This window comes from Narcine bancroftii, chromosome 2 (assembly GCF_036971445.1).
Source record: "Narcine bancroftii isolate sNarBan1 chromosome 2, sNarBan1.hap1, whole genome shotgun sequence".
NCBI classification, from domain to species: domain Eukaryota; kingdom Metazoa; phylum Chordata; class Chondrichthyes; order Torpediniformes; family Narcinidae; genus Narcine; species Narcine bancroftii.
In genome coordinates, this window is record NC_091470.1 from 172,603,369 (window position 1) to 172,621,606 (window position 18,238).

The 18,238-nt window shown below is 47.3% G+C and overlaps 1 protein-coding gene across 1 annotated transcript in view; it reads right to left on the reverse strand.

The window, feature by feature from the left end:
* LOC138752519 (claudin-16-like) overlaps positions 1–6,769 on the reverse strand; it is a 34,739-nt gene extending 27,970 nt beyond the window's left edge. Inside the window, exon 1 of the mRNA XM_069915323.1 lies at positions 6,656–6,769. Within this exon, the coding sequence (XP_069771424.1) occupies positions 6,656–6,769 (114 nt within the window). The remainder of the gene's footprint in view (positions 1–6,655) is intronic.
* Between the last annotated feature and the right edge of the window lie 11,469 nt (positions 6,770–18,238).

The window sequence follows — 18,238 nt, forward strand, 5'->3', positions numbered from 1 at the left end:
CTCCACCAGGTTCAGGAACTGCTGCTACACCTCCACCAGGTTTGGGAATGGCTACTACCCCTCCACCAGGTCCAGGAACAGCTGCTACACCTCCACCAGGTTCAGGAACAGCTGCTACCCCTCTACCAGGTTCAGGAACAGCTTCTACCCCTCACCAGGTCCAGGAACAGCTGCTACCCCTCCACCAGGTTCAGGAACAGATGCTACCCCTCCACCAGGTCCAGGAACAGTTGCTACCCCTCCACCAGGTCCAGGAACAGCTGCTACCCCTCCACCAGGTCCAGGAACAACTGCTACTCCTCCACCAGGTCCAGGAACAGATGCTACCCCTCCACCAGGTCCAGGAACAGTTGCTACCCCTCCACCAGGTACGGGAATGCCTACTATCCCTCCACTAGGTTCAGGAACAGCTGCTACCACTCTACCAGGTTCAGGAATAGCTCTACCCCTCCACCAGGTCCAGGAATAGCTGCTACCCCTACACCAGGTCCGAGAACAGCTGCTAACCATCCACCATGTCCGGGAACAGCTGCTACCCCTCCACCAGGTTCGGGAACAGCTGCAACCCCTCCACCAGGTCCAGGAACAGCTGCTACCCCTCCACCAGGTTCAGGAACATCTGCTTCCCCTCCACCAGGTTCAGGAACAGCTTCTACCCCTCACCAGGTCCAGGAACAGCTGCTACCCCTCCACCAGGTTCAGGAACAGCTGCTACCCCTCCACCAGGTCCAGGAACAGCTGCTACTCCTCCACCAGGTCCAGGAACAGCTGCTACTCCTCCATCAGGTCCAGGAACAGCTGCTACCCCTCCACCAGGTCCAGGAACAGCTGCTACCCCTCCACCAGGTTCAGGAACAGCTGCTACCCCTCCACCAGGTCCAGGAAAAGATGCTATCCCTTCACCAGGTTCAGGAACAGCTGCTACCCTCCACCAGGTTCAGGAACAGCTGCTACCCCTCCACCAGGTTCAGGAACAGCTGCTACCCCTCCACCAGGTTCAGGAATGGCTACTACCCCTCCACCAGGATCAGGAACAGCTGCTACCCCTCCACCAGGTTCGGGAATGGCTACTACCCCTCCACCAGGTTCAGGAACAGCTACTACCCCTCCACCAGGTTCAGGAACAGCTCTACCCCTCCACCAGGTTCAGGAACAGCTGCTACCCCTCTACCAGGTTCAGGAACAGCTTCTACCCCCCACCAGGTCCAGGAACAGCTTCTACCCACCACCAGGTCCAGGAACAGCTGCTACCCCTCCACCAGGTTCAGGAACAGCTACTACCCCTCCACCAGGTTCAGGAACAGTTGCTACCCCTCCACCAGGTCCAGGAACAGCTGCTACCCCTCCACCAGGTCCAGGAACAACTGCTACTCCTCCACCAGGTCCAGGAACAGCTGCTACCCCTCCACCAGGTCCAGGAACAGCTGCTACCCCTCCACCAGGTACGGGAATGGCTACTATCCCTCCACTAGGTTCAGGAACAGCTGCTACCACTCTACCAGGTTCAGGAATAGCTCTACCCCTCCACCAGGTCCAGGAATAGCTGCTACCCCTACACCAGGTCCGGAAACAGCTGCTAACCATCCACCAGGTCCGGGAACAGCTGCTACCCCTCCACCAGGTTCGGGAACAGCTGCAACCCCTCCACCAGGTCCAGGAACAGCTGCTACCCCTCCACCAGGTTCAGGAACATCTGCTACCCCTCCACCAGGTTCAGGAACAGCTTCTACCCCTCACCAGGTCCAGGAACAGCTGCTACCCCTCCACCAGGTTCAGGAACAGCTGCTACCCCTCCACCAGGTCCAGGAACAGCTGCTACCCCTCCACCAGGTTCAGGAACATCTGCTACCCCTCCACCAGGTCTGGGAACAGCAGCTACCCCTCCACGAGGTCCGGGAATGGCTGCTACCTCTCCACCAGGTTCGGGAACAGCTGCTACCCCTCCACCAGATTCAGGAACAGCTGCTACCCCTCCACCAGGTCCAGGAACAGCTGCTACCCCTCCACCAGGTCCAGGAACAGCTGCTACCCCTCCACCAGGTTCAGGAACAGCTGCTACCCCTCCACTAGGTTCAGGAACAGCTGATAATCCTCCACCAGGTTCAGGAACAGCTGCTACCCCTCCATCAGGTTCAGGAACAGCTGCTACCCCTCCATCAGGTCCAGGAACAGCTGCTACCCCTCCACCAGGTCCGGGAACGGCTGCTACCCCTCCACCAGTTTCGGGAATGGCTACTACCCCTCCACCATGTACAGGAACAGCTACTACCCCTCCACCAGGTTCAGGAACAGCTCTACCCCTCCACCAGGTTCAGGAACAGCTACTACCCTTCTACCAGGTTCAGAAACAGCTGCTACCCCCCCCCACCAGGTCCAGGAACAGCTGCTACCCCTTTACCAGGTCCAGGAGCAGCTGCTACCCCTCCACCAGGTCCAGGAACAGCTGCTACTCCTCCACCAGGTTCAGGAACAGCTGCTACCCCTCCACCACGTCCAGGAACAGCTGCTTCCCCTCTACCATGTTCAGGAATAGCTGCTACCCCTCCACCAGGTTCAGGAACAGCTGCTACCCCTCCACCAGGTCCAGGAACCGCTGCTACCCCTCCACCATGTCCAGTAACAACTTTACCCCTCCACCATCAGACTCCTCAATGGCAAACTCAATCAGGGATTCATTTAAGGACTCTTGTGCACTTTATTGATATTCTTCTTTATTTTCTCTGTATTGCAGAGTTTACATTTGTTATCTTTTTCCAATTCTTGAAATGAAAACGCAACTGCTGGAGAAACTCAGCAGTTCCAACAGTGCCTCTATATAACAACTGTGAATACCAACGTTTCAGGCTGGAGCTCGTCATCAAGGTGTGGGGGAACATGAGAGGTGTCCGATCGAAGGAGGTGTCTAGGCTGAGTGGAGAGAGAAAGGAAGTGGGAACTGGAATAGCTAGTTAAGCCGGGAAGGTAGGGGGAAAAGGTAGGTGGGTTAGTGGAATGCTGTGAACTCAATGTTCATGCCCTGGGGTTGGAGAGTTCCTAGGTGTAAAATGAGGTGTTGTTCCTGGAGTCTGCGGGTGGTCAGGGTGGGGTCATGTGAAAGGCCATGGACAGACATGTGAGCTTGAGAGTCTGACTCAGAATTGAAATGGTTGGCTACAGGGAGGTCACTTTTGTTGGGGACAGAGAAGAGGTGCTAGAGAAGTGATCTCCTAATCTGCGACCTGTCTCTCCGATGTAGAGAAGGCCATAGAGGGTGTCGTCGATATAATAAATGTTTTTGTTTACACTGTGTACAGTTTTTTTTTGCTTTACTAATTAATCATAATTCTTGCTTGCCCGCAGGAAAAAAGAATCTGAGTTGTATGTGATGTCATGTGTGTACTCTGACAATAAATCGGAAATCTATAATTTGATCTTCTTTCTGGCTTCAACCCATAGGACGATGATGGTTCCTTTCAGTTAATATGTGGGTTTGATATGAGGATACCCCTCTCCTCAAAAAGGAACAGCGTGTGCAAGAATGGATTTAGGTGAGTGGGGGGTTGCACAAGTCCAGACCCACCCTCTCGACATCCCCTCCCAGATCCAGCGGCACGGTTAAGTCCAAAACAGCCAGGGGAAGTTTTGTGGCAGTGAATGGCCAGACCAAGCTTCAATGTAAGTGATGCACTTTCTGCGCCCGTTGGGAAAAGTGGTTTAATCGCTGACCACCCGACCATGTGACAGGTAGTACTGGGTTATATGGTACCAGTAGCCCTCAGACAAGTGACCTAATCTGATAGACAGGTGGGAAGCATTAAACAGTAATAGAGAAGGATTAATATAAAATGGAATGCATCCAAGGTGCCAGCATATCTGTTTCCAAGTCTTATAACGCCAAGACTCCCAGTTTCATAGCTTTGAAAACTAATGTTGATTTAACTGGTACCTTTTTATTTACAACTTCAAAATACCATAAATAATCTTAAGGCCAAATAATTATGCTGATCAACTGGCCAGCAAGAGTTGAGCCATATAAAAGTGCTAAACCCTCGCTTCCCTATAACCCTCAACTCTCCTTTCGTCCATGTGCCTACCTAATAGTCTTTTAAAGGCCCCAAATGTTTCAGCCTCTACCACCACTCCTGGCAAGGCATTCCAGACCTCAACAACTCTGTGTTTAAAACAAAAACTTCCCCCTGATGGCTCCTCTATACATCCCTCCATTAATCTCTAGTGGTTGTTATTCCCTGCCTAGGAAACAGGTATTGGCTGTCCAACCTAGCTATGTCTCTGGTGATACACAACTTGCCGACGGTAGGGGACGATCTCTGTACCTCCAGGAAGATCACTGGAGGACAGACCACACCTGGGCAGCTGTCAATCAACTGCCCGGGATATAATCCTGAGCCAGCCCCTCCTGAGCCAGTCACTCGGGAGCCACCAGTACAGCTCCCACTGTAGCAGAGATTTTTAACTGAATAACACCTGTTGTACAGTCTTTCTCGAGTTTTGTGTCTGCTTCCTGCTGCAGCCGTGCATCACCCCTCTCATAATATTTCTACAAAGAGAAAAGTCCCAGCTTTGCCAACCTCGCCTCATAAGACATGCCCTCCACTCCAGGCAACATCCTGGTAAATCTCCTCTGCACCTTTCTCATAGCCTCTACATCCTTCCTACTCACTGACAAAAGACAAAGGAGGAAAAACCCAACACCCAACCCCAACCAACCAATTTTCCCCTGCAACCGCTGCAACCGTGTCTGCCTGTCCCGCATCAGACTTGTCAGCCACAAACGAGCCTGCAGCTGACGTGGACATTTACCCCTCCATAAATCTTCATCCGCGAAGCCAAGCCAAAGAAGAATAATGAGGTGACCAGAACTGGACACAATACTCCAAATGTTGTCTCACCAGAGACTTATAAAGCTGCAACATGACTTCTCCACTCTTATACACAATCCTCCTATTAATGAAGCGCAGAATCCCATAGCCTTTTTAAACAATCCTATCAACCTGAGCAGCTACCTTAAGGGGTGTATGGACATGAACCCTAAGACCCCTCTGTTCATCCACGCTCTTAATTTGCCCACGATTCCTCTCTATTCCATTGATGTCATCTCATACCTGTCATAGGTCTTTTTTCTTTCGAGGGCAGACTGGTCTGGTCATGTCAGTAATGACTTATTTACTGATTTCCCCATAATCTCACCATCTACCTCTTCACCAGGTTATTGGCTTCAGATCAGAGGACAATCGCAGAGGATCTCACCCCAACCTCTCCAATTCCTGTGAGGTTTGTCAGTCTAAATAGCCTTCCTTAAAGTAGGCGGTGAGCTGTTAGTGAACAACTCACCTTGGGAGGAAGCTCACACCTGACCCCCACACGACCTCGCCCATTAAGAAAATATCTATTGAGGGCGTCCTGGCTGGCTGCATCACAGTGTGGTACAGTTGCCACAGAGAAATGGATCAGAGGTCAATCCACATGACCATAACAGTGGCAGAGTGGATCACTGGAGTCTCCCTTCCATCCCTGCCTTCTCACCCACCATCAACATAATCTACTGGGATCATTTAATGAAAATGGGGCGTAAAATGATTGAGGACCCCTTCCACCACACACAGTATTTTTCAGTTGCTCCCGTCGTGAGGGAGATGGAGGAATATCATCCGCTCTCCCACTGTCATCTCCCCTCCCCCACCGTTGTCTCCCCTCCCCGCCGTCGTCTCCTCTCCCCGCCATCATCTCTCCTCCCCACCATCGTCTCTCCTCCCCGCCGTCATCTCCCCTCCCCGCCGTTGTCTCCCCTCCCCGCCGTCGTCTCCCCTCCCCGCCGTCGTCTCTTCTCCCCGCTGTCAACTCCTCTCCCCACCGTCGTCTCCCTACCCGCCATTGTCTCCTCTCCCCACTGTCCCCCCCTCCACAGCCATCCACTACCCACTATCATCCCCTCCCAGTGCCATCCTCATTGTCCTCACCTCCCCACATCACCAGTGGACAATGGCCACAGGCAAGAGCTTGTCCCTTCAGCTTGTTAGAAATGCCAAGAAAGATATTCAGTGAATTCTCCCGATGTTACTGTTGCAACTCCCTGTTTTATAGCTTTGAGTAACCACTTGGATTTAACTGGTCCCTTTCATTTTCCAATGTTAAAATTGTCCAAATCATTTTGGGTCCAAATAATTCTGTTTGACGTTCATGCACGATATGGATGGATTTATGTATGCTTTGTTAGATCCCACAGGCAGCAATGAAACAACGGTCTCATTCTTCTCTTTTACCAGTTAATTGAGAACTTAATATCTGACAAGGCACCTTGGAGAATGGCTCTGCTCTTTATAATGGCAGGTTTGTCCGCCCTGTAGTGGATTTACATCTCACTGGAGGGATGGCACTTCCGACAGTCCAGCTCCGCTGAAGTGCCCACCTTGATTGCTTGCATGATGCAAGTCTCGGGGGGTGGGGTGGGGATGGACTGCAACCCATCACAAACATCAGGGCAATTCTGCAAGAAAATCTTGTGTGTACTAGCATCGAGGAGGGGCATTACTCAGAACCACGATATCGGTCGACATATTCAGAAGACTGGGACAGATTTGTGGGGGGGGGGGAGGGGTAGTGAGTAGGGGAGAGGGGGAGGGGTATTTCTTTGCAAAAGCAATGAGTGTTCACTCACCTCCAAACTATCATCCGCGTTCACCATCCAACAATCTGTCCACGTTGCCACGATCAAAAAAAACGTTGACACAAAGGCCAGAATGAAGGATATCAGCTGCACTATTAAAATCATCTTCACTCTCGGCTGGAACAATGGAGGGAATTAATGTCCATTGTTTGTGATTTGGACCAAAGCAAAACACACTGGCCCCTTAGCCCATTTGAAGTAATTTTTGTGAAGTGGAAATGAAAGGGAAGGTTTGCTCTGACATTTACCTTCGCCTGACATGCTCAGGAATCATTGCCAACATTCAGCCCCTAATTACTCTGACCTCCCTCGGTTCAGCTCGGGGACCTGTAAAAATTAAATGTGTAGCCGGAAACTTCAAATTGACAGCTGGTCAGAGCTGGAAAAATCCAGACACCCCTTAAACTCCTTATTGCTCGAATACATTGGGCGACAAATTTTTTCAAAAGGTTTTGCTTCCTGAAAATATAATGATTAGATAACTTCAAGCTGAACACAGGGGTAATTTCAGATTTGCTGTATCACGTAGAAAGTAATTTTTTAAATATTTAGATATACAGCCCCCGTAACAGGCCATTCCAGCCTACGAGTCCGTGCTGCCCACTTGACACCCAGTTAGCCCATATATTAGAGGAATAGCACCTTACATTCCGTCTGGGCACTCTCCAACCAGACAGCAACAATATTGACCTCCAATTTTCATTAACCCTCTCCACGGTTGCTCTCTCTCTTTCCCTGCCCCTCAGTCTCCTTTCCTTCTACTCTCAGAGTGATCCATTCTTTCCCTCTGTTCTGTACTGACAATAACCACACCAGCAGTGCGAGTATAAGACAGCTTTAAAATGGACACTAAGAGGTCTTGTCTCTCAGCAAGACGAACCTGGAAGGCTAGACTGTAGCTCTGGACAACTTTTTCTACAAGGTCACCAGGATGTCCCCTGGTGACCTAGTGGTATAATTACATATCACCACATGTTCTCTCTCCACATCACCTCTCAGCTTCTTTCTATTCAACCCTCCTACCTGCATCCTCCTGCCACAACTTACCAATTCCCCTGTGCTCCTCTCCCTTCCCAGTCCTCCCTCCTCCCCTCCCCCTGCCTCCACCTTGTTTTTCAGGCATCTACCCATTTTTCCACATTCCCGATGAAGTACACAGGCCTGAACCCTTGATTGCCTTTGACTTCCTGTGGATGACCTGTGAGAGATAATAGAATATGAAGTAAAGCTAGTATGAATGAAATAAGGAATACTAGACTAGACTAGAGGAAGTTAAGTAAGTGCTGAGTAGGGATGAATTCCGACAAGAGTGTGAGGAAGGGTTACGCAAATATAATAGAATAAGGGTCTTATAATGATAGAAAGAATTAGCAAGTTCTGCATATAGAATTAGTAAGTCCTGGGGGTTGAGATGTGTGAATAAGGACAAAGGCAATCCAGGAGGCAGAAGAATGTTAGGGGGGGGGAGGATACCTCTACACTGAAATGAACTGTATAAAAGTTGGGTGAGCCCCAGTATGTGTGTGTATTCCCAGGGTAAGGGGAAGCACCCAACTTTGCACTGTTGTACAATAAATGTTCTTTGTTCTCAATTTTTGTCTCAAGCGAAATCTGTGAAGGTACTTCTGTTTCTCACAAATGGGGGCTCGTCCGGGATCCCACTCCCTCCACTGACAGAGTGCCCGACGACGGGGGTAGGTGCACCCCGGCTGATTCAGCTGGACTCCCGGACGACGGGTGACTGGTCAGTGGATGAAGCGAGTGATATCCGAGAAGAGGCATTGAGAACAAACGACGGGAGAACTGTCGGACTCTGGCTTTACCCTACCCTCAATTTAGTATATGTGTCGTCTGAGTCCAGCGTGCTCGTTGAATGAAGTGATAGGAGAAGGTATTCAGTTCAACAATCAGTTTATTACACAGCACAAGAATAAAGCTTAACAGAGCTCAGATTCAGTCGTTAGTTCATAGGTCACCTGCTCAGTGAGCTATTCCCCAAGACTGACTCCTACTGTCCAGTCTCTTCTGTTTATATAGATCAACATTATTACACTGAACAAGAGTTGGCTTTCTTTGCTAGATTCCTTGCATAAGATTTATCTCAAGCAATGCTCTGCAGTTATCTAGGGTGTAGACCTCCCATCTTAATCCTCAAGGCCAGAACATCCTGTTGGTTGATCAGAAATCAATTCATACCCCATATATTTCTAATTATTTCTTTGTACTCATCTGGCCATAGCCTTCTGTTCTACTCAACACCTCCTTCTTCTTTGGCTTGGCTTCGCGGACGAAGATTTATGGAGGGGGTAAATGTCCACGTCAGCTGCAGGCTCGTTTGTGGCTGACAAGTCCGATGCAGGACAGGCAGACACGGTTGCAGCGGTTGCAGGGGAAAATTGGTTGGTTGGGGTTGGGTGTTGGGTTTTTCCTCCTTTGCCTTTTGTCAGTGAGGTGGGCTCTGCAGTCTTCTTCAAAGGAGGTTGCTGCCCGCCAAACTGTGAGGCGCCCAGATGCACGGTTTGAGGCGATATCAGCCCACTGGCGGTGGTCAATGTGGCAGGCACCAAGAGATTTCTTTAGGCAGTCCTTGTACCTTTTCTTTGGTGCACCTCTGTCACGGTGGCCAGTGGAGAGCTCGCCATATAACACGATCTTGGGAAGGCGATGGTCCTCCATTCTGGAGACGTGACCCACCCAGCGCAGCTGGATCTTCAGCAGCGTGGACTCGATGCTGTCGACCTCTGACATCTCGAGTACTTCGACGTTAGGGATGAAAGCGCTCCAATGAATGTTGAGGATGGAGTGGAGACAACACTGGTGGAAGCGTTCTAGGAGCCGTAGGTGATGCCGGCTTATGCCTTAACCTTCCTACTGAATTGGTTTATGCATTTTCTTTGTCTCCGACATTCTCAGTCAACACCTCCTCATGTCTTAGCATTCCTCCTAGATTGGTTCATACATTTTCTCTCTTTTGTGTTTGGAGACAGCAAATTCTGCACTTACTATACTCAGCCAACTTTGCTACATACTGAGGCTGTTACTTAATTGCATTCCTATTTCCCTTAAACAGTCTAATTGAAGTAAATAGTAAATTGTTACATAGTACTGGATTAATGAATACATAATGAATAGTACATAGGCATATTTTCTATGATTACTTAACCCCTTGGTTCCCACAGAACATTAAGGAAACACGCTAGGAATCGCTACTGGATCAAGAGGAATTTTATTTACCTGCTAGGATGGGAGGAGTAAGTAGCAAGGGAAACAGTCCTAAAAAAGGACGGGAAGATCAGATACCTAAACATAGTCCGTTAAGATTAATGTTATCTGATTGGGGTGCGGGGAAAACCCGTGGGAAAGATAAACAGACCATGGTCAGGTATTGCTGTCAGGAATGGGTTAAGAATCCGATAAAAGGGAGTTCGATATATTGGCCAAAGTTCGGATCCGACAAGGACTGGATGTGTCAGGCATTGAACATCTGGCTCTACCAAAATCAAGGAGGTAATACCGAGAGCAGAGACTATGCAGCCTGTTGGCTCAGTGGATCGTTTGATCAAATGATTTTGAGCGAAAAGGAATGTAAGAACAAGAAGGATGAGGAACCCTCTGCCCCTGAAATACAAGGATGGGATGTGTTACATTCCCTTGCTCCACCTTATGTTCCCCCTGTGCCGGCTCCTATCTCCCCCCTCTCACCTCCGCTTTACCCTTCTTTACCTTCCCCTCCTCCTCCACAGTTAGAGAAAGAAGAAGAAAATAGGGGTGGTATGATGACCCGCTCACAGAGTACAAGATTACCACCTCAATTGACACAAGAGGGAGGAGACTTTGATTATGAGGGTCATTCAGAACAGTGTGAGACCCTTCGGGAGGGAAAGGCAGAACCCTTGGCAGTCAAGGAAGTTGTGGAGTGTGAGAAACAGAAGTACCTTCACAGAATTTGCTCGAGACAAAAATTGAGAACAAAGAACATTTATTATACAACAGTGCAAAGTTGGGTGCTTCCCCTTACCTTGGGAATACACACATACACTGGGGCTCACCCAACTTTTATACAGTTTATTTCAGTATAGAAGTACCCTCCCCCTTATATTCTTCTGCCTCCTGGATGAGTTTGGCATTAGGCAATCCTGTCTGCCTACGTGCTGTTTCTGTGAACTTGGAGGACCAGGGGGCATCCTGTCGGTGTCCCATCATGTCATTGTCCTTATTCACACCTTCCCGACTCTCAGGGATTACTAACTTCTTATATGCAGAACTTGCTAATTCTCTCTAAGGCTAGAAGACCCTTATCTTATTCAGACTAACTTTACCTTCCTACATTGTATTATCTATCCTTATCCTATTCATACTGGCTTTATTTATTACACATATATCCATACTAGCTTTCTTCATCTCTCATATTTTCATATTAGTTTTACTCATCTCTCACAGGAGGGACAGCAGGGAAATGTTAGGAGCTGTGTGCCAGCTCCTGGATGTTGGGAGGAGCACCAGGAGTGGGGAAGTAGAGACCAGAGCAGAGGCAGGGGTAGAGGAGAATTCCGTGGACGACGACCATTCCCGGGACCCCATGGAGACCCTGGTAGAAATTGGGAAACAGGAGCATTAGTTTGCTATTATTGTAAAAAGGAGGGACACTTTAAGAGGGAATGCCCAATGCGAGCCAGGGAGACATGATCTTATGCATTGATGGAGGCAGATTATGAATAGGGGGGTCACGGTTCTCATTCAATACACACCGTGGGGCTGCACGGAGAACCATTGGTAAATTTAAGCACAGGACCCCACGGTGACGAGATGATTTTTCTAGTAGATTCTGGGGCAGCCCGGTCTAGTATTTTACAACGGCCCGAGGGTGTTAAAACAGAAGGGACAGTGATGATTTCGGGAGTGGGAGGACGAGATTTTACGGTCCCTATTCTAAAGAATGTAAGAATACAAATGGGAGAAAAGATAATAACAGAGGATATTTTACTAGTTCCCCAAGCTGGAGTTTGCTTGTTGGGACGGGATTTACAGGTCTATCGGTACCAGACCACAGGAATCAGGTATCGGGGTTCAATTTTATGTACTAACAGAGGAGGTTTGGGAACTAATAAATCCTAGAGTATGGGCAAAAAGAGGCAATAGAGGAGGGTTAGAAGTTCCTCCCCTGCAAGTTACTTTTAAAGACCCTGACCAAGTAATTAGACGAAAACAGTATCCAATTCCTATGGCTGGCCGAAAGGGGCTGCAGCCAGTAATTGACCAATTGGTGAAAGATGGTATACTCGAACCTTGTATGTCACATTTTAATACCCCAATTTTAACGTGCCGGAAGGTGGCTTACTGATTCTAGAATTTTAAAGTATGAAGCGATTCTCATGGATAGGGATGATTTGACACTGATTATAAACAAAGAACAGAATCCAGCCGCCTTCTTGGTTTCTTCAGATTCTGATACTGTCCTCAATGATTTAGAGGATATATGTTTAGAAGTGATAGATTTACAGACAAAAATTAGAGATGATTTAAGTGATGAACCTTTACGGGAGGGTGAAAGATGGTTTATTGATGGATCTTCCCGCTGCATTGACGGCATTCGGTATAGCGGGTATAGTGTAGTGGATGTGAATGAAGGAGTTGTGATTGAAGCCGGTCGTCTTCCCGGACATTGGTCGGCACAATCCTGTGAATTATATGCCCTCTGTAGAGCTATCCAGGGTTTAGAGGGAAAGGTGGGCACAATCTATACCGACTCAAAGTATGCTTTTGGTGTAGTGCACACCTTTGGAAAGATTTGGAAAGAGCAGGGAATGATAACTGGGAAAGGACAAAAGTTGATCCATGAAAACTTAATTGTTCAATCCTTAGATGCTCTTATGTTACCTGAGGAGAGAGCTGTAGTTCATGTACGGGGCCATCAAATTATTGACAGTCCTGAAGCACAGGGGAACAGACGGGCAGATGAAGCTGCCAAACAGGCTGCACTCACAGAAAAAATAGACATGCAGCTGTTACTCCCCACCCCACATGAGGTTAAAAAGACTCCCATCTTTTCACGGGAAGAAGAGGTTTACATGAAAGACCAGGGAATGCGTCAAACTGCCGATGGGTTGTGGTGGACGGCAGAGGGATGCCAAATACTGAACAAAGCCTTGGCTCATCAGATTATTGATCATCTCCACCAGCAGACACATTGGGGAACACAGGCACTTGTTGATGCTTTTGTACGGTCCTTTAATTGCTCGGGAATATACACCATAGCCAAGCAAAGTACTCGGGGGTGCTCAATCTGTCAGCGAGTGAATAAGAAAGTCATGCGCCAGGTAATGCCTGGTGGTCGCGATATAGCCGTACGCCCGTTTCAACTAATACATATTGACTTCACGGAATTACCTAAGACAGGGGCTTATAAATACCTCCTGGTGATGGTGGATAATTTTACTCGATGGGTTGAGGCTTTCCCGACCCCTAATGATCGTGCTAGCACCATTATCCGGATATTACTAGAGTCTGTTATTCCACATTATGGCATTATTCAAACCATTGACTCAGATCAAGGTACACATTTTACCTCTCAGGTAATCCAGGGTGTGTGTAAAATCCTGGGAATAGATTGGCAGTTACATACCCCATGGCACCCCCAGAGTTCAGGCCGTGTTGAACGGATGAATCAGACCCTGAAAAATCAACCCACTCAACTTCATGAGAAAACTGGCCTCTCCTGGATTAAATGCTTACCCTTAGCTTTAATTAGGACTCGCACAGCTCCTCGTAAGGACCTTGCTGTCTCACCATATGAAATGATGTTTGGTCTTCCTTACATACACACAGTATATCGAAAGGATAGGCAGGTAAGCAGAGGGGGAGGCTTTAAATCACTTGAAAGAGGTGGTAGGATCAGAAGATAGAGAATTAAGAAATGGTAAGCATAAAAAGACACTGTTTCCTGCAATATACAGAGCTACAAACAGTAGCTGTAATGCAGACAATAAATTGCAACAACAGATAGAAAAGGCGTGCAAGAAAGGCAATGTCATGGGAGGGTTTTAACATGCATGCAAATATGGAAAACCAGATTGGGATTAGATCTCAAGAGAGAGATTTTGTAGAAATCCTATGAGATGGCTTTTTAAAGCAGCTTGCGGATGAGCCCATAAGGGGACCGACTGTACTGGTCTGGGTGTTGTGTAATGCATTAGAGGTGATAGAGAGCTTAGAGTAAAAGCACGATTAGGAGGAAATGATTACAATATGATCGAGTTCAATTTGAGATTTTACAAGGAGAAACTAAAGTCAAATATGTCAGTATTTCGGTGGACTAAAGGGAGTTACAGTGGCATGAACTAGCCAAAGTAGACTAGACAGGGTTTCCAGTAGGGAAGATGGCAATGCACCAGTGAATGGAGTTTCTGCAAGAACTGTGGAAGGTGCAAGAAAAATACATAACAAAAAAGAAGAAATATTTGAATGGTAAAATGTCACACTGGCTGACTAGGGAAGTCAAAACCAATGTGAAATAAACAAGGAAGCAAAAATTAGTGGGAAGATAAAGGATTAAGAAGTTTTTAAAAACTTACACAATGTAACTAAAAAAAAAACTACAAGGAGGGAAAAGATGAAGTATGAAAGTGGGCTCGCAAATAATATAAGAGGTTACAAAAAAGATTCTTCAGGTATATGAATATATAAGAAAGGTGAGAGTAGATGCAGGTCCACAAGAAAGTGACACTGGAGAAATAATAATGGGAGACAAGGAGATGACAGAGGAACTAAAAAGGTATTTTGCATCAGTCTTCACTGTCGGAAGGTATCAGGGAAGGGAAGTGCCTATTGCTGGGGGTGTTCCACAGGGGTTGCTGTTGGGGGCACTTCTTTTTATGTTGTATATAAATGATTTGGATGACGGAATAAATGGCTTTGTGGACAAGGTGGAGAGGCAGGTAGTGAAGAGGAAACATGGAGACTGCAAAAGGGTTTAGACAGATCAGGAGAATGGGAAAATGAAGTCATCCACTTCAATGGAAAAAATTATCAGGCAGACAATTTTTTAAATGGGGAGAAAGTTCAAAGGGTTCTGGGAGTCCTTGTGCAGGACAGCCTGAAGGTAAACCTGAGTGCTGAGTCAGCAGTGAAGAAGGCAAATTCAATGCTGGCATTCATTTCATAAGGAATAGAATAGAGGAGCAGGGATGTGATGTTGAGGCTTTATATGGCACTGGTGAGACCTCGCTTGGCCATTTGCAGTTGACAAGTGAGCAGTTTTGGGCTCCTCATTTAAGAAAAGATGTGCTGACGTTGGCCCTGGCGAAGGTACTCAGCAACAGGGATCTCCCAGTCGCCAACCATTTCAATTCTGTACCCCATTCCCACACTGACATGTCTGTCCATGGCCTCAGGTACTGTCAAACCCAAGCCATCTGTAAAATAGAGGAACAACTCCTAATTTTTCATCTGGGCCCTCTCCAATAGTGAAACTTTTGGAACGTAAGGGTTCAATCAGGCAGACGCAGCATGGTTTTAGAAAGGGAAGGTCTTGTTTGACAAACTTGTTAGGATTCTTTGAGGATATAATGGGTGCGGTGGATAGAGGGGAACAGGTTGATGTTGTATATTTGGATTTCCAGAAAGCATTTGATAAGGTGCCGCACAAGAGACTTATCAGTAAGTTACAGGAAAGTGGAGTCCGGGGAAATATATTGGCCTGGATTGAAAATTGGTTGTCTGACAGGAGGCAGAGAGTCAGGATAAATGGGAGTTTTTCAGGTTGGAAGAAAGTGGTAAGTGGGGTGCCGCAGGGGTCAGTGTTAGGCCCACAACTGTTCATCAATTACATCGATGACTTGGAGGAGGTGACAAAATGTGGTGTAGCCAAGTTTGCAGATGACACCAAATTGAGTGGAAGAGCAAATTGTAATGAGGATTGTGGAGAGTCTGCAGAGGATAGAGTTAAGCTGGATGAGTGGGCAAAGGTCTGGCAGATGGAGTACAATGTTAGTAAGTGTGAGGTTATCCACTTTGGCAAGAAAAATAAAAGAGCTGAATATTATTTAAAGGGTGAAAAACTACAGCATGCTGTTGTGCAGAGGGACTTGGGAGTGCTTGTGCATGAATCGCAAAAAGTTAGGTTGCAGGTGCAGCAGGTTATTAAGAAGGCGAATGGAATGTTGGCCTTCATCGCTAGAGGAATTGAATTCAGGAGTAGGGAGGTAATGTTGCAACTGTATAAGGTACTGATGAGACCGCACCTGGAGTACTGTGTCCAGTTCTGGTCTCCATATTTGAGGAAGGATATACTGGCTTTGGAGACGGTCCAGAGGAGGTTTACTAGGTTGGTCCCTGGGATGAAGGGGTTGACTTATGATGAAAGATTAAATCGTCTAGAATTGTATTCACTTGAGTTCAAAAGAATGAGAGGAGATCTTATAGAAACATATAGGATTATGAAGGGTATGGATAGGATAGATGTAGGAAGGTTTTTTTGAGCTGGCTGGGGAAACTAAAACGAGAGGAGATTTAGGACAGAGATGAGGAAAAATAGTTTTTCCCAGAGTAGTGAATGTTTGGAATTCTCTAACCAGGGAAGTGGTTGAGGCTGCCTCATTAAACATATTTAAAATTCAGTTAGATAAATGTTTACATGATAGAGGAATTAGGGGATATGGGGAGAAGGCAGGTAGGTGGAGTTAAATCATAAATTAGATCAGCCATGATCGTATTGAATGGCGGAACAGGCTCGATGGGCCATTTTTGGCCTACTCCTGTTCCTACTTCCTATGTTCCTATGTAATCGGATGGCATTAACATCTATTTCTCTGGTTTCTGCTAGCCCACTCCCCGTTCTCCCTCTCTTCGCCATCCCTCTGTCTTCTCTCCTCCAGCTCTCCCTCCCTCTCCATTCTCAGAGCCATCCCCCCTCCCTCTGTTTGCGAGTGTGCCCACCTGCCCTTATCTACCTTTCTCTGAGTCTGTGCTCCTCCTCCTGCCCCCCCCCCTGCCATTTATTTCAGGCACCTGTCCACATTTTGTTCCTATCTGGAGGAAGGGCTCATCTTTATCTTTGTTATATAAAGTACACTGTTTGACCTGCTGGGTTCTTCCAGCATTGGGTTTTCACCACCTTTGGAAGGCTATTTCAGAGCAAAGAGGCAATTCCAAGGGAAGCTGGAGACAGAGTCCGATACCCAGACTTACATTCTACAAGGCGAGGCTGAACACCATAAATGCTTCACCACCTGATGAGCCAAACACCTTTTATGCCCACACAGTGCCTCCCTCCAAAGGCTGATGACCCTGCGATCTCTGTCTCTGAGGCTAATGTAAGAACATCATTCAAGTGGGTGAACCCTCACAAGGTCCCAGGCCCAGGTGGCATACCTGGCAAAGTACTGAAAATCTTCATGGACACTTTCAATCTCTCATTGCTTCAGTCGGAGGCTCCCATCTGCTTTAAATGAGGATCAATGATATGAGGGTCCAAGAGGAGCAGAGTAGAGGGAGCCTGCCTCAATGACTATCACCCTGTGCTGAAATACTTCTGAGAGATTGGTCATGGCTAGAATGAACTCAAACCTAAGTAAAGATCTAGACCCACTGCAATTCGCTGACTGCCACAATTGCTCCACAGCAGATGTAATCTCATTCAGCTCTGGATCATCTAGACAACAGAAACACGTACAACAGGCTACTTTTCATCAACTTTCAACACCATCATACCCTCCTCACTGGTCAACAGCTCCAAAACGTGGGCTTCCGCTCTGCAACTGGATCCTTGACTTACTCATCGGAAGATGTCAGTACGAATCGGACACAGCATCTCCTCCTCACTGTCAATCAGTACAGGCGCACCTCAAGAATGTATGCTTAGCCCTCTGCTCTACTCCCTCTACATCTATAAATTTGCCTATGACACCACAGTCATCAGGAGGATTGCACAAGGAACAGATTGTGAACTTCAGGAGAGGGAAATCAGGTGAACGCGAACCTGTCTTTATTGATGGGTCAACGGTGGAAAGGCTTAAGAACTTCCTATTCCTGGATGCCAACATCTCTGAAGATCTGTCCTGAGGTCTCCATTTGAGGAGATTTGCTATGTCACCAAAAGCTTGCAAATTTCCGCAAGTGTACGGTGGAGAGCATTCTGACTGGTTGCATCACTGTATGGTATGGACAGGATTGAATAAGACTAGAGGGTTGTTAACTTGGCCAGCATCAACATGGGCATCAGACTTCACTCCATCAAGGACATCTACATGAGGACGTGTCTTAAGAAAGCAGCCTCTATTCTCAGGAAGCCCAACCACCCAGGCCATGCCCTCTTCACGCTGCCACCATCAGGAACCTGCAGAACTCCCATAGGGACAGAAACATCTTCTTCCCCTCCGCCATCAGATTCCTGAACGAACCACAGAGACTGCCTCACATTCTATACTTTTTGCACTAATTTATTTACTTTTTAATAAATATAATTTTGTAGCAATATTTGCACCTGTAAAGCTAAAGAATTTTGTGACATACTCATGATAATAAATTGTGATTCTGAATTCAGGGAGCAAGGTCGATGGTCCAAATCACTGATGAGAG